General features: G+C 35.9%; 2 protein-coding genes across 2 annotated transcripts; both read left to right on the top strand.

Moving 5' to 3' along the window:
* Positions 1-8,967: 8,967 nt before the first annotated feature.
* LOC141613199 (uncharacterized) lies at positions 8,968-10,347 on the top strand. Its single transcript, XM_074431940.1, has 2 exons — positions 8,968-9,865; positions 9,908-10,347. Exons 1-2 carry the CDS (start codon positions 8,968-8,970, stop codon positions 10,345-10,347), a joined length of 1,338 nt encoding a protein of 445 aa, XP_074288041.1.
* Positions 10,348-10,487: 140 nt separating this feature from the next.
* On the top strand, positions 10,488-12,155 carry LOC141613200 (uncharacterized). The gene is made up of 4 exons (XM_074431942.1): positions 10,488-10,782; positions 10,942-11,027; positions 11,142-11,203; positions 11,309-12,155. The coding sequence occupies exons 1-4, from the start codon at positions 10,488-10,490 to the stop codon at positions 12,153-12,155; spliced, it is 1,290 nt and encodes a 429-aa protein (XP_074288043.1).
* Positions 12,156-25,324: the final 13,169 nt, after the last annotated feature.

Below are 25,324 nucleotides of genomic sequence, written 5' to 3' on the forward strand. Positions count from 1 at the left end.
GGAGGTTAAATTCGTCACTTGTTAAAAATGATGAATTCATGCTACTTTTAAGAAAGTAAAGAGCTTATAACTTACAAAAGAAATTGTTTGATTCAAGTTGATTACTTCTAGAAAGTAATGAATATGTGACTTACATAAGAGTGTTTAAGTCACAACTCAATACAAGGCTTAGAGCCATGAAAATCCGAAACAAAAGGGCTTGATTAGTGACAAAGGGTTTTGCACTAATAAAGAGAGATTTCATAGCAAGATTGGTTGCAAAGGGTTTTTCACTAATTGAAATGCTTAAGTCTATTTGGATCTTCTTAGGGATTGTGTTTCATTATGAGGATACGCATATCGCATGTGAATCAAAAACCCACTTCTTCAAAAGAAGGAATGTATTAAATACATGTCATGAGTTTTATAGATTCTTGCAATCGTAAGATAATATGCAACTTAAGAGATGGTCTTAAGTAGGACATCAATGAGTTAGAATAAATGTTTTGATCATGTTATAAAACTTTTCTCGATAAGTCGAGAAGTTGTGTTTATACATGGAGTTTAGTGGGAGTTACGGAAATTTTTATTAGTCTTATATGTGGATGACATACTGATCATTGCGAATGATTTAAGACTTTTGGAGTATTATAATACATCTTTAATATCCAGATTTATGAAGATAAATCCACATGATATTAGCGTCAATAAGAAGTCTTACGTTGATAAGATTCATGACTAGTTCAATTAAATTGAACATATTTGATTGATTTCATTTGCTTCCGCTGTCGGATCAATTAAATGAGTAATGATGTATAACACTTCATATACTTTGAGTATGATGAGTTGTTTTCAAAATCGAATTTAAGTAATCTTTATTAAGTAAGCCATAAAGATTACCCTTAAGTGCTTGCAGAAGCATTAAGGAAGTAAAGCAAAGTGTTTATGATGCAATTGTGTGTAAGGGTGTTACACAAGTGACAATTGACAATTGAGATTGCGCATGGTTTCCGACAAAACCATAATCAAAACACATTAGGATGGTTAAGATACCATTGTGACTATGTTAATTAAGAAGTAGATTTTCTAGAATCGTTCTAGGCAATAAAGAACAATGAGATATATTTATAACGGAAATTGAGTACACTTGCAATCATGAGATGTGCAAGAGGATGAGTCCCGCACACTGTGAAAACAGTGGGAGCTATTCTTAGGCTAGAGGGCCTATGTCTTGATTGGATCTCGACACGTACTCAGAAAGTTTTGTAATGCAAATGCATACATTACAAAGGAAAACGAGTATGTAGTAAGGTTGAGTAAGGTACAAGAAGTTGATAAAACCTACTAACCAAAGCCTTCTCATAGGCTTAACATGATAAGTCATGTCATTTCAATTAAATTGAGATGAACAACTACATTCAAGATCAAATCAGATTATAGAACATGAAATAGTAATCAGGCATTGACTATTCATATGTAATAATCGCATTTGTCGTTCGAGTTTTACTTTAAAAATCTTTTATTATACTTTGTTACATCCAAATGGGTTGTAGAGACAATATTGAACCCCGTTAAAGTGAACCCGGATTAACATGGTATTCGCCCATAGTCACTTATATGTGGTGACGTCTCGAAGTGACTAGAGTGTGATGCGATTGATGGCAAGTTCAGTGCCATACAGTCATGTGAGATGACTAGTCGATCACATAGGCAGACTGTTAGGAACACTTTGTCGGGTAGTGACCGCTTATAGAGTTCTGGCAAATTTATAAAGCCTGGTCGTGGCGAGAGCTACTATAGTATTATAATGAGTCGATTCTTTTGACTAAAGACTGTTCACCTAAGGTGGCACAGTTTCAGATTAACTTTGATTTGTGTTACTACGACCTTCGTAAATGGGGTCAAATGGGCATATTTTGGGTTATGATGGTTGTGGCTAGTCGAAGGGAATAAGTGCGATAGGAATTGTCCACCCCTTTGTCAGGGTTAAAACAATATCTCAGGGCCACTCGAGGAGTAATGAACTGGAAATGCGAGGCCACGCTCGGAAGGTATCTATGGTAGATAAATTCCGGTCAATCAGTTATTGTCCAGATCGAGGAAACCACTCTCGATATGATCACTTGCAAGTACGACCCGAAAGACACCTTGCATTGAGTGGGAGATAGTAATAGGACAAGAGAATTGGTGACGCACACTTGTCGAGGACAAGTGGGAGATTGTTGGAATATGTGTCCTCCGACAATAATGCGATCACAATTGTCGATCATATTGATCACATGTTTAAATCTCATTTTAAGAATACGTAAGGGATGATTCATTTTATAGTCAACTGATCAACATTAATCGGTAACGATTGGCTTGCTAGAGCTTGACGTTACTGTCGTGGGACGGCGGTGGTCAGTTGATCTCTTAAGGTCACACCTAAAGGATGATGCCCTTATCTGTAAAATTGATTAATTGTATGACGATACAAGTTGATCAAATCCTTAAAAATTGAACAATTCATTTGTGAGAGTGAATATTAATATCTTATTGTAATGGGATTAAATAAGATTTATTTTAGTAATTGAAATGTCGTGTTACTAAAATTGTTTATTGTTTGAGAAGCAATAGAGATAAGAATGAATGGTTAATTATAATTACAAAATATTGCGAATTATAATTAAATGACCCATTTTATTTAAGTGATCAAGTATCACTAGTCAATTTGTTGTATATAATTTAATTAATTCATGAAATGATATTTATGTGATAAATATGCATCAAATTAATTACTAACATGTAACATGCTACATGTGACATATTGTGTGACAAGTGACAAATTGACAAAATAAAATGGACGTCCATTTTATCTCATATGACCGAATTATGGAGGTAGTATGGGTGAGTGGGTGTTTTATTTAATGGATAAATAAAACACTATGATTACCTATGATGTAGGGTAGTCTTACACCTACTTTACTTAATAAGAACAAAAGTAAAAGAAAAAGACCATGCATTGGTCGTAAGACCTCTCTCCACCGATTTTGTGCATAAGAGGAGAGAATTTTATTCTCTTCTATTTGTACTTGTATTCATACACATGCAAAAGTCTCTCTCTCTCACATATTCATCTTTTTCCTTCATCAAAACATGAGATTTTTGATTGAAATTGTTCATAGAGATTACTAAAATTATTAATGTAATATATGAGTGTTAGTAATCAATTTTAAGGTAAACTACTAAACTAATATCTAGCTAATATTATTTAGTGGGGATAAGGATAGTCTTGGGTGCAATCAAGAGGAGAATCTCTACTTTGGGATTTTTGGAGGATCATCCTAATATTCATTATAGCTCAAGAAATAACAAGTAGGAGATCTTGTTGGTGCCCATAATAGCCGAAATATTCATATGGTATGAAACAATTTTTTTTCTTATTCTTTTCTAGTTTTGCATGCATAATATCTTTAAGTTTTTATGACTAAAACTTTAAACCAAAATATGTGATATTTAAAATATGATTTCTAACAGTATATGTGTAGTTGTTGACGGAGCTGTATGACGGGATTGTTATTGAGTTTTTTTGTTGATTATATTTGGTATGGAGAGTTGATTATTCAGTTGAGCATAACACGGAGGGTGTTACTGCCGATTATGCATAGCGAATCGTTACTGCCAGATGTGCATAGTAAGTAATTACTACTGCTAGATATAGTTGCTCATAGTAAGTGATTACTACTGCCAGTTGTGCATAGTACGGAGGGTACTACTGCCAGTTGAGCATGGTATGAGAGTACCACTGCCAGTTGAGTTGAGCATAGCATGGCGTTAAGGGGTTGTGCTACTGCTAGTGACGTAAGTGAGTTGTAGGGATGAAGTAATGAGAATTTGAAGGCCGTCTATTTTGGTTGGATTATTATTGTTGTTTAGTTTATTTCTACTTAACCTCGTGGTTGACCGTGTATTCTTGAACGCCTGTGATGAACCATAAATGGGGAGCATATTTGCAGGTGCTTAAGATTAGCTGACTTGGGAGCTTATGGGGATGCGTGAGGATTCGGCAAGACTACCTAAATGTCTAGATCACATAGTTTCAGACAGTTGTCATTTGTATTTAATTCCGCTGCGAGATGTATTAATTATTTCAGTTGTAAGTAAAGTTGTAATAAAACCATTAAATGATTATGATATTAGTAAAGTACTTGGTTTTGTTTATCTTTATTATTCACTACCTCGAGAAACCGAGATGGTAACACTCTTATTTATCTAGGAAGGCCTAGTTAAGGCTCTTAGATAAATGAGGGTGTTACCCAGTTGAGTTGAGCATGGCACGGTGTTAAGGGGGTTATGCTACTGCTAGTGAAATCGTTGAGTTAGTTACAGTATGGTTGGACGAGTTGGCAATGACTGGATATCGGTTGGTTGTGTTTTGTATTGAATAATTATTGTTGTTTAGTTTATTCCTACTCAACCTCATAGTTGACAGTGTATTCGTGAACACCTATGATGAACCGTAACTGAGGAGCAGACTTGGCAGGTACTTGAGACTAGTTGGCTAGGAGCTTGGGAGGCGTGTGAGGACTTAGACTGGACAACTTAGCTTTAGCTCACTATTTAGTTACTTATCACCACTAGTTGTCTTTTAAATTCTGCTGTAAGATTATATTGTATTTATTTTGAGAAGAAAACAAAATATATGTATAAGCCATTTGAGTTTAATTTATTTAAATTGCCTTGGTTTGCTAAACTCTTTTATTCACTACCTCTGACATTTTGAGATAGTAACAGTCTCATTTATTTAGGAAGGCCTAGTTAAGGCTCTTAGATAAATATGGGTGTTACAAAGTGGTATCAAAGCGAACGATCATCAGGCCTAAACCAATGAACAATAATGAACATAGATGGTGTCTAATAAAATGAACCCCGGGATAGAAACTGTTAGGAGCCCCATCTTAGGCTTGGGATGAGTAGGGCCCCTCACTCCAAACCATTGGTCTTCTTAGTTTTGAACCAGAAACCCTGAGAGAAAATTTGAGAGTATGTCATAGTTATAATGAGGTATATTATGATTCAGAGGATATTTGATATGAAGTTACTAACATTAGTGCAAGGAGAGATTACGGTAAGTATTTTGAATGATTGTTGGCTTGGCCATAAGATGAGAATTGATATTGTTAATGGATGAAATGAGGATTTGATGTTGAATTGTTTTTTTTTATCAAGAGCATGCGTGTAATTGTAAATGTGGTTGGATGTTGTGTGATAATAGTATCATGTCTAGTGATATGTGGCTATGTGAATCCCAAAACCATGTTATTTACGATATTATGAAATAATTAAACTTGTGATAGGAATGCTTTAGAATAGATGCTAGTCCTGTGGGAAGTATGATGGCCAAGTTATGTTGATACATGTATAGGAGGGTGTTAATAAGGGCTTATGACCTAGTAAAAAGGAACCTAGAGCTGAACCTTATTCTGTCAGATTTTTACCCATATTTGATCTAGCTGTCGTTTGACCTTTGTTTATCGTATAAGGTTGAAATTTTTATGAGTGATAACCCGGCGAGTTAGCTTTCCAATGTCATTGGTCTCATATTTAAAAGTTATATGGTTTGCGATAAATAAATATTTTATTGGACAGTGGTCAGAATGTTTCTGTACAGTTATGTTTTTGACAAACGATTTTGTAAAATTTCTTATTTAGTTTGTACTTAAGATTTTTCCCTAATTCCAATTTCACTGTTTAGAAGATTCATATATGTTTTAAAATTGATAAGCCACGTTACAAGATAATATTTTGACATTTAGTAGTGATTTTTACAAGTTGGCCCAAGTTTTTGACAAATCGATGATCAGTTTCTGTTTGGACCAACTAGATTGTAAAAATCTTTATAAAATGGTTGTTCGAGGTTTGAATTCGAATCTTTTTATCATGTTTTGAAAACTCCTTATATTTTCTGGAAAGTATAAAAACTCAACGTGGAATGTAACGGTTATTTAATGGTGATTTTTGAAAAGTACAGCTTGACTTTGATTTCTGAAAACGCGAGTTATACCAAAAGTTCAATATAAATGCTTTATCAATTCTTAAACTATGATAGTTGAGATATAGAAGTTACGATAGGGGAACCAAAGGAGGGGTAAGATAGGATACAGTTGACTACACCTTGTTTTGATTGTAGTAGTAGTTCCGAAACTTCGGGACGAAGTTTTTTTTAGGGGGGTAGAATATGACACTTCATGTTTTGAGTTTACTTTAAGATACATTTCTGTGTTTTAACTTTATTTTGTGATGCATTTTGATAAGTTGATATAACTTGATAATAATAAATGGTTAATTGTGTTGCAATGATCAGAAGTTGGCATGGTAGCCAGTTGTAAGGGTGTTTATAGAAGTTTTGTAGTATTTCTGGGTGAACTTCGGGATGAAGTTCTTTTTTAGGGGGGAGGGGGGGGGGGGGAGAGAGACTGTAATACCCCGTAATTTGATAACAATAATAATAATAACAACAATAACATTAATATTAACAATAACATTAATATTAACAATAATAATAATAATAATAATAATAATAATAATAATAATAATAATAATAATAATAATAATAATAATAATAATAATAATAATAATAATAATAATAATAATAATAATAATAATAATAATAATAATAATAATAATAATAATAATAATAATAATAATAATAATAATAATAATAATAATAATAATAATAAAACAATAACAAGACGAATAATAACAACAATAACAAGAAGAAGAATAATAACAACAATAACAATAAGAATAATAACAACAATAACAATAACAACAATAACAATAACAATAACAATAACAATAACAATAACAATAACAATAACAATAACAATAACAATAACAATAACAATAACAATAACAATAACAATAACAATAACAATAACAATAACAATAACAATAACAATAACAATAACAATAACAATAAGAATAATGACAACAATAACAATGACAACAATAAGAATAATGACAACAATAACAATAATAATAAGAATAATAAGAATAATAATAATAATAATAATAATAATAATAATAATAATAATAATAATAATAATAATAATAATAATAATAATAATAATAATAATAATAATAATAATAATAACAATAATAATAATAATAATAATAATAATAATAATAATAATAATAATAATAATAATAATAATAATAACAATAATAATAATAATAAGGTTGGTTAGGAGAGGGTCCCTCTCTAGGAAAAAGGCGATTAGCAGGCGATTCCGATGATCACCGGTTAATCTCTTCTTCTCCGATCATGGCAAGACCAAAAAAAGATCGTTATTACTGTTCTGCAGCCTCGACGGGGTCGATCTAAGGAGGAGACTGCGCCTTCTATCCCGATAGGTAACCCTAATTCTGTTAATCATCTAATTAATACAGCTTTAGATAAATCTGCTACTATGCGTAGTTCTCGACAAACTCTTCCTGGGGCTGGATCGATGGGACGGGGGAAGAGTCCCCTTGTCTCTGAGACTTCAGGTTTGGTAGTTAATCCGGCCTCTACTTCGGCTACAATTATTCCTGCGACGACTACTGTTTCCGAGAGTTAGAGTACTGATGGTGCCCAAAATGAAAAACTGGCACCATCTTCTGGTACTGCTCCATCTACGACAGAACCTCTAAGAAGATCACGTGGGTTGACAAAGTTACTCAATCTGCAGTGGGTGAGGAATTGAGGAGTATTCGTGACTCAAATCAGTCTGGGGAGGTGGGTATTGAGGTTGATGATGTTCATAGTGAACTGGATTACTGGCAGAACATGCTAGTGGGACAATTCCTTGGGGGTAAACCATCCGTTATTCAGGTCAAGGACTTTCTCGCCAAGCAATGGAACCATGTCTCTAAACCATATGTTCTTTACTTCAAGAAAGGGTGGTTCTATTTCAGGTTCTCTACAGTGGAAGACATGAACACCATCTTAAGGGGTAATGCTTGGAGTTTGAGTGGGCATTCCCTCCTTCTTAAGCAATGGACTCCTCTTTTCCCTACTCAGCTGGACACTATCTCAAAGGTGCCTGTATGGGTACTTTTTCATAATCTAGATCCTCATCTTTGGTCAGCATCTTCTCTTAGCAAGATAGTTAGTAAAATTGGTACACCTCTCTATGCTGATCCTGTTACCACTAATAAGGAGAGGTTATCATTTGCTCGCGTTATGGTGGAAGTTGATCTCTCTGGACCACTGCTTGATAATGTTGTCATTAACTCTCCTTTTATGGGACAAATTATTCAGGATGTGGAGTATGAATGGTTACCTTACTATTGTACTCACTTTAAGAAACTTAGACATGAAAAAAAGGTCTGCAAGCAGCTCAAACAGAAGGCCAAGACAAATTTAGCGCTTGGCTGTTCTTCTACTGATGAATAAAAGGTGTCTGAGGACAATAACATTAGTGAAACTGTTCCTCAGACAATGGTTGATCTTACCCTTGGTAGCAAGGCTCTGACTGCTGGTTCAGGTGGGGGTTGTCAGCCTGACTCAGTGGCCCCTGTCCCTGCTCCCTTGCTGACTAGTGAGAGGGCTTCCTTGGACCATCCGGAGCATGGTGAGTCAAAGACTCCATGCCCAGCTTCGGCTCTGCCCAATAGCTTCTGGACCACTAGTCATGAGCTGGATCTTAATATTCAGGTGGTGACTGAGCAGCAGTCTCAGTCTCCAATACCTGTCTCATTAAACCAGTTTGGTATTTTGGATTGTGTAGAGGATGGAGTGAATGGGGCTATTACTACAGGTAGTGTTAAGAAAGTTTGCACAGTGGTTCATCAACTCGGTATCCCAAAAGGCCCTACGTGGGCAGAATAGGAGGTTAGTGAAGCAGAGGACACACCTCCACTTCACTCTCCATGAAGATAGGGGTTTGGAATATTAGGGGGGTGAATAAGCTTTTAAAGCAATTAGAGGTTATTTCAGTTTTCAATAAAAATAATTTAGACATTATGGGTATTGTTGAAACTAGAGTTAGAAATAAAAATGCTTTCTCTCTACAGAGGAAGAAGTTTAAGCAATTCTTTATTTTGGACAACTACTCATCTCATCTAAATGGCAGGATTTGGGTTATTTGGAAGGATTCTTCTCTCAATGTTCAGGTGCAGAATAAAAATAGTCAATGGATTCATCTCTCGATCTCTCAGGGGGCTCATGTCTTGGAAATTACCTTCGTGTATGGTTTTAATCACCTTGCACAAAGACTACCCTTATGGGATTTTTTGGTTAGTAATGCTGGTTGTAGTTCTCTTTGGCTTGTTCTTGGAGATGTTAATTGTGTGCGTACTGTTGAGGAAAGAATTAGTTCTGATCCCCCTAATGTTGTAGCTATGAATGAATTTAATGAAGCTATTGCTAGTGCTGGTCTTGATGAGATTAGAACCCAGGGTTGTTGTTTCACTTGGACAAACAAGCAGGATCATGAGGAGAGAAAATGGGTGAGATTGGATAGAGCTTTGGTTAATTCTTCTTGGTTATTGGCCTTCTCTGACTCCTATGCAGAGGCACTCACTGCAGGGATATCTGATCACTCTCCCCTGGTCATCTCCCTTGAGGCCAATGCACCTGCTAGGAATTACTTTTTTAAATACTTAAATTGTTGGGGTCAGGACAAGCAATTCAAGTCTCTTGTTTGTGCAGAACGGGAGAACAGTATTAAGGGGTGTGCAATGTATACTCTGGTTCAACACCTTCGTTGTTTAAAAGGGAAGTTAAAAGGGTTGCATAGGGAGCAATATGCAAACATCAATGCTAAAGTGATTAAGTTGCAGCAGCAGCTCCATTTATGCCAGGAAAAACTCCAGCTGGATCCTAACAATAGAGAGCTTTGCCTGGAGGAGGAACATATCAGCAAGGAATATTGCAAATTTTGAAATGTTGAGTTGAGTATAGTTTTTCAAAGAGCAAAAGACTTTGAAATTAAATTGGGGGATGCCAGCACAACTTACTTCTCTTCTAAGGTGGCTGCTAGAAGGAATTCATCAAATATCAGAAAAGTTGTTGACCAACATGGGGTTGTGTGCACTACCTTTCAAGATATTTCTAAAGCTTTTCTAGATTACTATGTCAGTTTGTTGGAGACTGCTAGAGATGTGACTGAGTTTGATTCTTCTCTTATGAAGAATGGACACATTCTAAGATCCTCTGAAGGCTGTCAACTGCTTGAGCCTGTTACTCCTTCTGAGATCAAAGCTGCCCTTTTTTCTATTGATGCTAATAAGAGCCCAGGGCCAGATGGGTACACTTTAGGTTCTTTAAAGATGCTTGGGACAGCATCCATGATAGTTTTACAACTGCTATTTTGGATTTTTTCAAGACTGGCAAACTATTAAAGGAGGTTAACTCTACTCTTATTACCCTCATTCCCAAAGGTACCTCCCCTACTTCTGTCTTGAAGTATAGGCCTATATCTTGTTGTACTACCATTTACAAGACTATCAGCAAGATCCTCACTTCGAGGCTCCATAAAGTTATGCCTCACATAGTGGGTATGGAGCAGGCTGCTTTTGTTGCTGACAGATCTATATTTTACAACACAATGTTGGCTAATGAATTAGTGAGGGGCTATGATCGAAAACATAAAACTCCTAGATGTGTGGTTAAAGTGGATATTCGAAAAGCCTTTGATACTGTTAACTGGGATTTTTTGAAAGCAATTCTTCCTCAGTTTGGCATTCCTCAGGCTTTCTGTGATTGGATTATTGCTTTGGTAACTAGCTCAAGGTTCTCTTTGAAAATTAATGGGAGTACTGAGGATTACTTTGAAGGTAAGAGGGGGCTAAGGCAGGGAGACCCACTTTTCTCCCTCTTATTTGTCCTCTGTATGGAAGTCCTCACCGGGATTTTCAAGGGTTTAAAGAAGGTACCTCAGTTCAGTTTCCACCCTAAATGTGTCTAGCTTGATTTAACCCATCTCATCTTTGCAGATGATTTGCTGGTTTTTGTTAGAGGGGACCTTCCTTCAGTGCAGGCTATTAAACAATGTCTGAACCTTTTTTTCCTGCTACTCAAGGTTGGTTCCTAACCCTAGTAAGACCAACGTTTACTTTGCTGGTTCACCAGAGATCTCCTTCAACCACTACTTGCAAAAATAAAGAACAAATTGGGTCACTGGGCAAATTTGCAGCTCTCCTATGCTGGCAAGGTGACTCTTCTTAACTCTGTTATTTTTGGAATAGAAGCTTATTGGTGTGCTAGCCTCCTGCTTCCAAAAGGGATTATTAAATAACTAGAGTCTGAGTGTAGGAAATTCTTATGGGGCACTGCTAGCAACAGGCGTTTTATATTCTTTAGCTGGGAGAAAGTTTGCAGAGCTCGTAAACAAGGTGGCATGGGTATTAGGGAGGTGCTTAGTTGGAACAAAGCTTTATTATTACATATGTTCTGGAAGCTTTGCCATAAAAACACATCAACATGGATGCAATGGTCCACTCATTACATCTTCAAGCAGTCTTCATGTTGGGATCTTGCTGCTGAGACTTGTGCTTCTCCCATCTGGACTCAAATCCTCAAAATCAGAGACGAATTTGTTCAGAAAGTGGGGTCTAGAGGAGTAGCCCAACATTGCTTTCAAACCTGGATGACTCGGCAAAAATTTCCCTTACATGAGGCTTATAACCTTTTTCATGGTGAGCATTTTGAGCCCAAATGGATGCGCCCCATTCTGGACACCATTGTTATTCCCAAGCACGCTTTCACTGCTACTTTGGCTGCTCAGAATGGGCTTGCCACTGTGGACAATATTTGTTCACGGGGGCTGGTCATGGTGAATCGATGCACTCTCTGTTTCAGATCTAATGAGGATGATAGGCACTTGTTCTTTGACTGCCCATTCTCTAATGGTCTTCTACAACAGATTCTGGTCTGGCAAGGGGTTAATAGGAGGGTTCTGAGTCTGAAGCACGAGCGTTATAAACTGGCTCCGTGTCGAGGGAAGTCTTGGCAAATAAAGGTAGCTTGTTGTGCTCTTGTTGCTACCATTCATCATATTTGGCAGGAGCGGAACATGAGAATTTTCCAAGGGGTGTGTCATTCGTTTGCCCAGATCCTTGCTCGGATTAAGTATGAGGTGTGCGTGAAGATTTATGCTTGGCAACGCGGGATTGATAATGATCAACTTCATAGTTTGCTTCTTGGTTGAGGTCTCTTGTATATTGTTTATATAAGTTAGTTGGTGGAGATGTAAAACTTTTGTTTCTTGTTGTTCCTAATGAGAATTGCTGACTTTCTCCAAAATAATAATAATAATAATTATTATTATTATTACTAATAACTGTACTATAATAGTAGTAGTAGTACTAATAATAATAATAATAATAATAATAATAACAACAACGACAACAACAACAACAACAACAACAACAACAACAACAACAACAACAATAATGACTAAGAAGAATAACATTACTAATAATAATATTAACACTAGTAATTATACAAATTTGAGTGATTAGCTAGGTAGCCACCACGAACCACGGTTCACTATCAATCCTAATTAGGTGAAATAATGGAGCACCAATTTGCTAGATTGTTGTTCAAAGTCTAGCCGTGTATCATCCTAATTTTAGTGATTAGGTAGCTACCACAAACCACCAACAATCCTAATTTAAATAATTAATTAAATAAAAATTGACATACCTTAATTTCATCTTTAAAAAACAAATAAAATTTGATTGATTAATTAAAACTCAACAAATAATATTAATAATTGATAAACAAGTAAATTAATTTATTGAATGGTAAATTAGAATCCAACTTTTAAGTTTTAAGTCATTTGAGCAATTAAATTAAGTTTAAGGAAAAATGTTGATTTAAGAATTCATTTGGTTCAGTTCTGGATGAAAAGGGTACAAAATAGAACGTTTATGAAAAAATGTACGTGAAAAAGTAAAGTTCGTATACGAAAAAACAATTAGGTATTAATAATAGTAATATTAAAATTAAAATTAACAATGTTATTAATAATATTATTATTAATTAATATTAATAATAATAATAATAATAATAATAATTAATGTTAATAATAATATTAGCAATAGTAGTAATTATATTAATATGAATATTATTGATTTTAATAACAATAATATTCATTATAATAACAATAATGAGGATGATTAATTAATAATAAATCAACATTTATTAAATGGTAAATTAGAATCTAACTTTTAAGTTTTAAGTCATTTGAGCAATTAAATTAAGTTTAAGGACAAATGTTGATTTAAGAATTCATTTGGTTCAGTTCTGGGTGAAAAGGGTAAAAAATAGAACGTTTATGAAAAAATGTATGTGAAAAAAGTAAAGTTCGTATATGAAAAAACAATTAGGTATTAATAATAGTAATATTAAAATTAACATTAACAATGTTATTAATATAGTGTCGGGTGTGAACTTCGGGGACGAAGTTATTTTTAAGGGGGGAAGATTGTAATACCTCGTATTTATAAAGACTTGGACTTCACCGAGTGGAGGACCAAGTACCCTTTAACAGTAGGCTGGAAGCCAGGAAAAGTGGTCATTCGATCGAGTGACCATCCACTCGACCGAGTGGAGCTCCCGCTCGATCGAGTGGACCGACCACTCGACCGAGTGCCGGTCGAGTGCAGCTTATACAGGAAGTTTGTTTGGTGAGATGTCGCTCTCGTGGCTTATCTCTTCAGATTTTCCACACAAAACCCTTCCCAAACACTATTCCCACCACTCTCTAAACTTCCCCAACATCTCTCTAGAATATCCACCAACAAATCCTCTCAAAAACCCTAGCATCCAAGTGAAGAATTTTTGCCTCCTTGTTCATCCATTTTGTTTGTAAGTCGATTTATACTCCACTTCCTCTAATCTTATCTTAGTAATCTTAATTATCCAGCACACTACCTCGTGAGTAATTAGGTTATGAGAATTAAGATGAGTAATTAAAGAGTTTAATTAGTAGATTTATTATAATAGTTTATAGTAATGATTGTAGTAATTAATATGTGTAGGGAGCTTCATTGAGGAGCACTTATAGTGAGTAGCTTGTGTATTTGTGAAGATAAATTTGAGGTAGGGTTTCCCTACTTAGCTATTATGATATGGGTATTTAATTGTGCATTTATTATCATTAATTACATTTGTCTGATGATAGTTGCATTATAACATGTTTTGATAATTAGGGTTTCACATAAGATGACTTTATGGTAATTATGTGAAGGTAAGTATGGTGAATTGTCACAAGGATGATTACATTGTGTTATAACATGTTAAAGAGCAATTAAATGAGAAGAAATGAATTAGTGAAGAATTGAGCATGATTATACTTGTTGTGTTAATATAGTTGCATAGTTGTGTTGGTTGGACGTGTTTGGTTTTTTCATGGTTTGGTTGACAATGGAGGATATTGAAGGATTATTGGTTACGATTTTGGAGACGGGAGGCGTTGGGAAACCGTCTTCTGCTCAAGTCACCCTTGGATCTTCCCACTCCAAAGGGGATGTGCACATTTAGTACTTGGGTTACGGAGGGACTCGTGTGGTGAGACACGACGTCTCGCAGGGGACTCGAGTCGCACTCGGGCCTGGTGCCACGGACGTGTTCCAAGTACCTTGTGTTGATAGTGACGTCGTGGGTGTGTCCTGGTCACCGGTTTGTGGAGATGTATGTTGGAGGGTGACTTTCATGGGTTTTCATATCTTGTTGGTATGTTGGTTATTACCTTTGCATTGTCATATGAATAAGTAGGATTAGTATTTCATTCATTGAACATTTATATCGTTAAACTAACACTTGGGTTTTGATATATCTGTGGTGAACCATATTGTGATTTTCGCCCATATGGGGAGCAGTGTTGACATGTTAGCATGATATATTCGAGGACTTGGAGAGCGGTCTTCATTAGTCATCACCACTCTTATTTATCTTAGTTTTTGACTATTAAACTCCATTCACATCAATTGGGTTGTACTATTGGGATGGCTTTTATATTCCTTAAACTTGTAACCATTTAACTTGTTATAACTTATCTATTTACATTATGTTAAGTACTTCTTTACTTGATTGTTCACACTACAAACTTGGGAAGCCAAGTCTTGTAATGCCTCCATGTGTTGGGAATGCCTAAGGAAAAGGATCCCGACTTATGGGGGTATTACAAAGTGTTATCAGATCAACGGTTTTGGAGCCTAAACCAATGAACCAACGAACTAGGGTGAGTCAATCTAAAATTAACCCGGTTTGAGTCATAGAGAGCTTGTGGCAAGCTTGGGAGACGTCCCAAGGTTGTGCCCTTGTTTTCTTAACTTAGGTCGGTCACTACGCGTGGGTAATGGGACGTATTTGGTGCTTATGATTGTTGCATATTCCTTGCTTGGTGTTGTGGATTTATTACATGCTTAGTGATATCTTATATGATAACATGGTTGATGGTAGTAAAAAATTGAGAAGGGTGTGTTGGATGTATGGATGTGAGCATACATGCTAGTATCGTTATATGTGAGTTGTATGTTGTGTCTATGCCTCTACTTTCCTCCGTACTTGAATTTAGGAACATGTAAATACGGTTATATGTGGACTTGTGTGAGTTAAGACGGATAAATAAATCATTTGATGTGTACTTGGTCAAGTGGAAAAAGGGACTCGGCCGACTAGAAGGCACTCGACCGAGTGCCCATGCCACTCGACTGAGTGGAGACCTTTACAGACTTCATGAACCTCCTGTAAGTTGTGACACTCGACCGAGTAGGTGACTCACTCGAATGAGTGTGTATCACTCGACCGAGTGGTAGTACCACTTGACCGAGTGCACAATGGAGGTATTTGTGGAAACATTCTGTAAGTTGAGGCACTCGACCGAGTGAGCACATCACTCGACCGAGTGAGCTCACCGCTCGACCGAGTGACATCCCACACTCGATCGAGTAGACCTGTATGGTGGTCAATACCCTTTGTCTCCTATTTTGGAGCATGTATTGAAGTTTGTTACACTTATTGAAGAGACATAATGCCGAGAACCCGTACAAGGACTCCGTCACCTCCATCTAGCGTGTCCGAGGAAGAAATGGAGCGGGTCATTGCTCAAAATGAGGCCCTCACCGAGGCCCTTAGAAATGTCACAAGGGAAAGAGATGTGGCAATGGATGCCTCCGCCGTGAGCACCGCCATCTCGCACCACCGCCCCACCAAGTACCTTAGAGTGGGAGAGCCTTGTCTCTCTAGTGAGTGGATAATGGAAATGGAAAACGTGTTTGAGGTGATAAGATGCCCCGAAGAGCTTAAAGTGGAACAAGTCGTCTTCTACTTGGGAGGTGTTGCGGACGGGTGGTGGCATAAAGAAAGGGACGCAATGTGAAAATTCTATGAAGAGAGAGGCGAGACCGTCATCGCTTGGACCGACTTCAAGGTAGAAATGAGAAATGAAATATTTTCCGAGCATGTGAGATTCAAACTCCGGGCAGAGTTCGACTGCTTTGTCATTACCGATGTTGTGACAGTTCAAGATTACTATATCCGTTTCAACGAGCTAGCTAATTATGTGGAAGATCTCCACCTTAGTCAATCACACTTAGCTCTAAACTTTGAGGGAGGATTGACTGTCAATATCCTAGAGAAGCTCCCACCCGGAGAAGTGTCAAGTGTGAAAGAGGTCTATGTTAGGGCCGGAAACACGAAGAGGCTACTCGGCATGACCAAGGATGCTAAGGAGAGGTCCGGAGAGAAAAGAAAGGCCGAAGGTAAAGGTGGAGGATATCAACCCAAGAAGTCTAATTTCAATCAAGCTAGGTCTTACTCGGGAGGAGCATCAACAAGTGGCTATGGAAGTTCGGGTGGTTACGGAAGTAGAGCCGTGAGTGAAGGAGGAGGACTAAGGTGCTACAATTGTGGTGGCCTCAGCCACAAGAAAGTGGAATGTACTAGCACTCCAAAAGAGCCCAACCGGAGGTTCAGGCAAGGAAATTCCTACTCCACTCCTTCTCAAAGCGGGAACAACAACCGGAATTCGGGGCATGGAGCAACTCGAGGAATGCTAACTCCACTTTCAATGGTGACAACAACGGGGTAAATTTCAACCAGGAAGCTCCATCTAGAGCAACAAGCTTTGTGGGAGGCAATGCTTCGGGGAGTAGGCCAACCCAATCGGTAAGCACGGTACAAGGTGAACCCAAGTCTAGCGGCAAGCTATTTGCCATGGGTAAGAAGAGCGCCGAAGAGGATGCCCACGTTGTCTCTGGTACATTCCTTATCAATTCTCATCCTTGTTTTATTTTATTTGACTCAGGGGCCACTCATTCTTTTATGTCTAAGAGTCATCTGTTGAGCCTTGGTTTGGGGGAGGGAGAACTAGCCAATGACGATGTGTCCTTACCTTCGGGAGAGTCCATCATATGTTCAAAAGTGTATAAGGAGGTGTCGGTCATAGTGCATGAAACCAACTTTCCGGTAAACCTATTTGAATTCCCTTTATAGGGATTTGAAGTAATCCTAGGGATAGATTGGCTAAATAGACACAAAGCCAATATAGATTTCTATCAAAAGAAAATCGCCTTGAGAGGACCCAAAGGTACTAGGGTTTCATACAAAGGTTACCTAGTCAAACCAAAAGTGAAACTAGTTTCGGCAACGACCTTGAAGACATTTTTGAAGAAGGGTTGTCCTATGATCTTGTTTCATGTATGGGACACTAGCATGGAAGGACCACAAGCACAAGATATACCGGTGGTGAGGGACTTTGAAGATGTGTTTCCGGAGGAGTTATCTGGGTTGCCTCCACCAAGAGAGGTAGAATTTGGAGTGGACTTGAAACCGGGTACGGGACCAATCTCTAAGGCCTCGTACCGGATGGGTCCAAAGGAACTGGAAGAGTTAAAGAAGCAACTTTGAGAATTGGCGAATAAGGGTTACATTAGACCGAGTGTTTCACCATGGGGAGCACCGGTTCTATTTGTAAAGAAGAAGGACGGAACCTTGAGATTATGCATCGATTATAGGGAATTGAATAACGTCACCATCAAGAACAAGTACCCTCTAGCAAGGATCGATGATTTGTTTGACCAATTTAGTGGAGCCGGAATATTTTCAAAGATTGACCTAATATCGGGCTTGTTGGAGTAGTGTCCTCCACAATAAGTGCGTCTACATAATAAATCTCGTAAAAGGAATATCAGGGATTATTTATTTATTTGTCAGCTGGTCATCGTTAATCGGTAATGATTGGCTGACTAGAGTTTGACATTACTGTCGTGTGACGGCGGTGATCAGCTGATCCCTTTAGGTCACACCTATAGGATGACGCCCAAATAGAATAAATTAATTGTTTGTATGAGATACGAGATAATTAATTCCTTGTATTATTTGACTTTTAATAAGTCACGTAAAAGTATTATTTGATGACGGGTTACGAACTCGGGATAAAGAGATTTATTATTTAATTATGAGATATTTAAATAATAAATAATTAGAATTGATTAATTAATTGTTAATTAATTAATTTTATACGATATGTGTATATGTTTTGAGGTGAAATTAATTAGCTATTATATTTTACAAGAGGTTGTAAAATTAGCTAAATGGGTTAATATTGACACATTGTATGTTGATAAAATAGTCTTATGATTACTTAATGGTTAAGTAGTTATTGGTAGTTAATTTATATTATTTAAGGGTTAAATAATTAAATTAATATTTAATTATGTAAGATAATTAAATATAAGACTTATAAGCATTTGTGGGGCAAATGTCGAAAATCGAATTGGACTCAAAATAGTCCACTTGGACCGATTTCTTTGAGGACAAACAAGTGTCCTTTGTAGTGGATTTTCCACTAAGGTTTGTTCTCCACATTTTGCTATAAATACCCACTTATTCACATCATTCTTAAGTTGGAAAAATTAGAAGAAAATTTGGTCTTTGTTGAGCTCTCTTGGCCGATTTCTTATACACCAAAAAGACCAACTTTTTCTTCTTAATTTGTTCATCATTTTTTATCTTATAAACACATATATAACTAACTAATAATATTATCAAGGTAATAATATTAATTAGTACATCAAATATACATCTACAAGGTTACTACTATTATTATCTAGTTAGTATTATAGTAGTAATTTGGGTTAATCTTGGGTGCCACCAAAGGAGGTTACCTATATTGGTAACTTGTGTTCTTGGAGGATCATCCTTGTTGATTTAGCTCAAGAACAACATCAAGGAAGGAGTCCTTGAGTTGTGCCCATATTTGCCTTATAGCAATGTAAGGAACTTTTGTCTTAAGATGGTTTAAAACCATCCTTTATACATTTCTTTTGCATGCATGTAGATTTAGACCATTTATAATTATTTTGTAATTTTAATATCATAAGATGAGTATTAATATGGTCTAAATAACTAACAAGTGGTATCAGAGCATTGTTAAATACATGCATGTTGTCTTAAGACGATTTTAGCAATTTATGAGATAAATTAATAAAATGGATATTATGTTACTAAAATTCGTTTTATCACATAATATAGTCTTGCATGTATATAATCTGGTCTTAGGATGATATGGGACGAAAATTTGATTTTTGTTATGTTGTTAAATTTTTCCAACTTGTTATTACTTAAATTGGCATAAAATTGAGTAAAAATGCATTAAAATTAATTAAGAGTTAATTAAATTGTGTTGCATGTTAATTTTATGCATGTTTATTTAAAAATAACCACATGTATGTTCTATTTATGAGATAAGTAGATACTATAAATTAATGTGATTAATTTAGGTTGTTTATTAATTTTTATTTGATAAAAATGGGTAAATAATGGTTATTTTGTAAATAAATATTGATTTTAATTTTGGGCTCGAAATTTCTGAATTTTTAGCTCCTGGAAATTGTTCCAAAATGTATAAAATTTTATTTTAAGTAATTTTAATTTTTATGGTTTGATTTAGAATTAAATCGTAAAAATTGTCGCTTTACCGATAACATTGTGAAATCATTTTTTATAAATTTAAAACCAACAATTTTCACTTGCATGGCATTTTGGGTGTAAGACCAGAATGTTCATAGTTTTGAAATTTATTTTTCCATAAAATTTTATATTAAATGGAATTATATATGATAATTGTGAATTATAATATCATTTTTTTGTCACAATTGTGTTTTAAATTCCCATATAAAATCAAGATAATTGTTGAGAATGATTATTTTGATAATAGACCAGATTAGTATGATGAGTAAGTCTTAAAATTGTTTTAAGAATTGATTATGAATTTTTATTGGTAAAAATTCCGTCAAAGCAAGCTCAAATGATCGTTGTTGGTAAGTTAGACGATTTGGCATGTCATATTTACATAATGCATTTTATTATTCATTTAGATGAATGGTTTTTAGAATTATAATTATGTAATTTTTCCTAATATGGCCATAGGTAGAAGTTGGTATTTCCCGAAATGTAAGGGAATATTGACTTGTTTTGTAATTAATTGCGATTTCGTATCGCCTAATTTGTAATTAATTAATAGTTTTATTTTAATTTTATTACAAATTGTATAAAATTGGGAATGAGACCTATTTCCTTTTACGAGATTTATTATGTAAACGCACTTTATGTATTTATTATTTCATATATGATAGTTGCATTTATCGTTATATTCAGTTTTATGTCTGAATTTATATACTTTGTTTTCTCCAAATAGGTTGTAAAGACAATGTCGAACCCTATTAAGTGAACTGGATTAACATTGTATTTTGACCCTAGTTACTTAATGAGGTGACGTCTCGGAGTGACTAGATTGTAAGGCGATAGATGACAGGTTCGACTGTCATATGGTCATAGTGATGACTGGTCGATTACATAGGCATATTGTGAGACAATTTGTCGGACAGTGACCGTTTATAGAGTCCTTTTGTTGCTAGGTCGTGGCGAGGACTTCTATTTATTCCTTCGAGTCAATTCTTTAGACTGGTGACTATTTGTCTGAGTTGGTATGGTTTTCCGGTGGCTTTGGTTTTTGTTCTAGGTCGCACCGTAAAAGGAGGCCGATGAGCATTTACTGGGTCATTGTGATCTATATCGAATGAAGAAAATAGGTCAACGGGATTGTCCTTTTATGTCATATTCTATCTCAAGGCCACTCGAGGAGAGATGACTGTGAAATGCGTGGCCACGCTCGGATGAGATCTATAGTAGATTATCCGGTCGATACATTCTCCTGATCGAGGAAACCACTTTATGATATGATCGCGTGCAAGAACGACCTGAAAGACATCTTGCATTGAGTGGGAGATATTATTGGACAAGAGAATTGGTAACGCATACTTGTGTCAGACAAGTGGGAGATTGTTGGAGTAGTGTCCTCCACAATAAGTGCGTTTACATAATAAATCTCGTAAAAGGAATATCAGGGATTTATTTATTTATTTGTCAGCTGGTCATCGTTAATCGGTAATGATTGGCTGACTAGAGTTTGACATTACTGTCGTGTGACGGCGGTGATCAGCTGATCCCTTTATGTCACACCTATAGGATGACACCCAAATAGAATAAATTAATTGTTTGTATGAGATACGAAATAATTAATTCCTTGTATTATTTGACTCTTAGTTAGTCACATAAATGTATTATTTGATGACGGGTTACGAACTCGGGACAATGAGATTTATTATTTAATTATGAGATATTTAAATAATAAATGATTAGAATTTATTAATTAATTGTTAATTAATTAATTTTAGACGATATGTGTATATGTTTTGAGGTGGAATTAATTAGCTATTATATTTTACAAGAGGTTGTAAAATTAGCTAAATGGGTTAATATTGACACATTGTATGTTGATAAAATGGTCTTATGATTACTTAATGGTTAAGTAGTTATTGGTAGTTAATTTATATTATTTAAGGGTTAAATAATTAAATTAATATTTAATTATGTAAGATAATTAAATATAAGACTTATAAGCATTTGTGGGGCAAATGTCGAAAATCGAAATGGACTCAAATAAGTCCACTTTGACCGATTTTTTAGAGGACACCAAGTGTCCTTATAAGTGGCATATTCCACTTAGCTTTGTCTCTACATTTGGCTATAAATACCCATCCATGTACACCATAACCAAGTTGGAAAAATTAGAAGAAAATTTGGTCTTTGTTGAGCTCTCTTGGCCGATTTCTTATACACCAAAAAGACCAACTTTTTCTTCTTAATTTGTTCATCATTTTTATCTTATAAACACATATATAACTAACTAATAATATTATCAAGGTAATAATATTAATTAGTACATCAAATATACATCTACAAGGTTACTACTATTATTATCTAGTTAGTATTATAGTAGTAATTTGGGTTAATCTTGGGTGCCACCAAAGGAGGTTACCTATATTGGTAACTTGTGTTCTTGGAGGATCATCCTTGTTGATTTAGCTCAAGAACAACATCAAGGAAGGAGTCCTTGAGTTGTGCCCATATTTGCCTTATAGCAATGTAAGGAACTTTTGTCTTAAGATGGTTTAAAACCATCCTTTATACATTTCTTTTGCATGCATGTAGATTTAGACCATTTATAATTATTTTGTAATTTTAATATCATAAGATGAGTATTAATATGGTCTAAATAACTAACAAGTGGTATCAGAGCCATAGCTTAGAGTCAGAACTCATAATAGCTGCTTTATAGGTCTTGGGTTCATCACTTTCTAAAAGTAAAACCTCATAGTCACCATCTTCCTCGATAATACCAAGGTATCTATCAGGCTGACGACTAACCCTTTCTGACCTCCTAGGTTCAGAAGGAACAATAACCGATTCAGACGTAGAAGGAACATCTTCCTGTATTGTCATATCAGTTTGTGGCTCTTGAACTTCGTCAAGTTCAAATTTTCTCCCACTCTCTTCTAGATATAAACTCTTTTCTAGAAAGACAACTTCACGAGCCACAAACACTTTGTTCTCGTTACTATTGTAGAAGTAATATCCACAAGTTTCCTTAGGGTAGCCTACAAAAATACACTTTTCGAACGAGGTGAAAGCTTATCGTCGACTTGGTCTTAACATAAGCATCACAACCCCCATACTTTCATGTATCGCAGATTCGGGACTTTCCCTTTCCATATCTCATATGGAGTTTTGTCAGATTGCTTTAGTGGGACTTTTATTAAGTGATTGTACAGCAGATAAAATGGCAAATCCCAGAATGACTTAGGTAATTCTGTTTGACTCATCATCGATCGAACCATATCTAATAAAGTTCGATTCCTCCTTTCAGCCACACCATTTAATTGTGGTGTGCCAGGAGGAGTTAACTGAGATACAATACCACAGTTTATAAGGTGATCTTTAAAGTCATTGCTTAAATATTCCCCACCACGATCTGATCGTAATGCTTTAATCTTCTTATTTAATTGGTTTTCTACTTCATTCTGAAACTCTTTGAACTTATCAAAAGCTTCACTTTTATACCTCATTAAGTAGATATACCCATATCTACTCATGTCATCGGTAAAAGTAATGAAATAGTCAAAATTACCTCTAGCAAGGATCATTGGGCCACAAACATCGGTATGTATTAAACCCAATAACTCACTAGCTCGAGATCCTTTTCCTAGAAAAGGTGAACGAGTCATCTTGCCAAGAAGACAAGATTCGCATGTACCAAATGATTCAAAATCAAAAGGTTTAATTACACCAGTCGACACTAGTCTTTTAATGCGCTTCTCGTTGATGTGTCCTAATCGACAATGCCATAAATAAGATAGATCAGGATCACCTGTTTTGAGTCTTTTATTATCTAAATGATAAACATCGTTGCAGGTATCTAGAATATAAATTCCATTGATCGAAATAGCTTGGCTATATACAATCCCATTAAGGGAAAAAGTACAACACTTGTCTTTAATTACAAAGGAAAACCCTTCTGTGTCTAACACAGATACGGATATTATATTTCTAGATAGCGTTGGTACAAAATAACAATTATTAAGATGCAACTCCAAACCCGAAGCTAAACTAAGTACATAAGTTCCTACTGAGACGGCAGGCTACTTTAGACCCGTTTCCCATTCGGAGATCGACATCACCCTTGTTTAGCTTTCTTATGCTTTTTAGGCCCTGCAGATGATTGCACAAGTGAGAACCACAACCAGTATCTAATACCCAAGTTGTATTTGAAGCATAATTTATGTCTATCATAAAAGATTCAGTTAAGAAATTACATGTCGGCTTCACAATGCCAGCTTTTATGTCATCCAGGTACTTTGTGCAATTACGTCTCCAATGTCCCTTGTTATTACAATAATTACAAGTATCTTTAAGAGGATTACCCTTTATGGATTTTGGCTTGGTAGAGCAATTCGCAATTGCTTTACCTTTGCCCTCCACCTGAAAGGGCTTCTTACCTGCGTTCCTCTTAAACTGCTTCTTCCCCTTCACGTTAATCGCAAGCACATCATTCCTTGTACTCCCACTCAATCCCATGTCCTTCTCTGCTTGCACAAGCAGAGAATGGAGCTCATGTAAACTCTTTCTCATGTTCGTCATATTATAATTTACCCTAAATTGGGTAAATCCCTTGACGCGCGAGAGAGAGTGGAGCACTCGGTCCACCACAAGTTCGTCGGGGATCTTGCATCCCAACCCCTCTAAAGTTTCCACGTACTCAATCATTTTAAGTACGTGTGAACTTACAGGTTGACCATCTTTGAGGTTAGCCTCAAAGAAACGGACTGCGGTGTCATACTGAATTATTCTCGGGGCTTGAGAAAACATAGTTGAAAGCCTCGAAAATACTTCATGTGCATCACGAAACTTGACACATTGCCTTTGTAAAGCAGGATCCATTGAAAAAATCAAAACATTTTTTATTGCAGCGGAATCCTTTTGATAATTTGAAAAAGCCTCCCTTACATCGGCAGTGGCCCTAGTACTAGGCAAAGGGGGAGAGGGATCGACAAGGTAACGTAATTTGCCATCACCTGCGGCAGCTAATCGAAGTTGTTCTTCCCAATCTTTAAAATTACTACCGTCGGCTTTTAAAACATATTTGTCCATAAAAGAACGTAGCCATGAATCTCTAGCTATGGTGGCGGTTTCACTAGTAGAACTCATCGTGATTACTACAAAGGAAATAAAGGACACTACTCCAACAATCTCGTTGGCGGTTTCACTAGTAGAAGTCATCGTGATTACTACAAGTGGTATCAGAGCATTGTTAAATACATGCATGTTGTCTTAAGACGATTTTAGCAATTTATGAGATAAATTAATAAAATGGATATTATGTTACTAAAATTCGTTTTATCACATAATATAGTCTTGCATGTATATAATCTGGTCTTAGGATGATATGGGACGAAAATTTGATTTTTG

The sequence above is a fragment of the Silene latifolia genome, chromosome 11 (assembly GCF_048544455.1).
Source record: "Silene latifolia isolate original U9 population chromosome 11, ASM4854445v1, whole genome shotgun sequence".
In the NCBI taxonomy this organism is placed as follows: Eukaryota; Viridiplantae; Streptophyta; class Magnoliopsida; order Caryophyllales; family Caryophyllaceae; genus Silene; species Silene latifolia.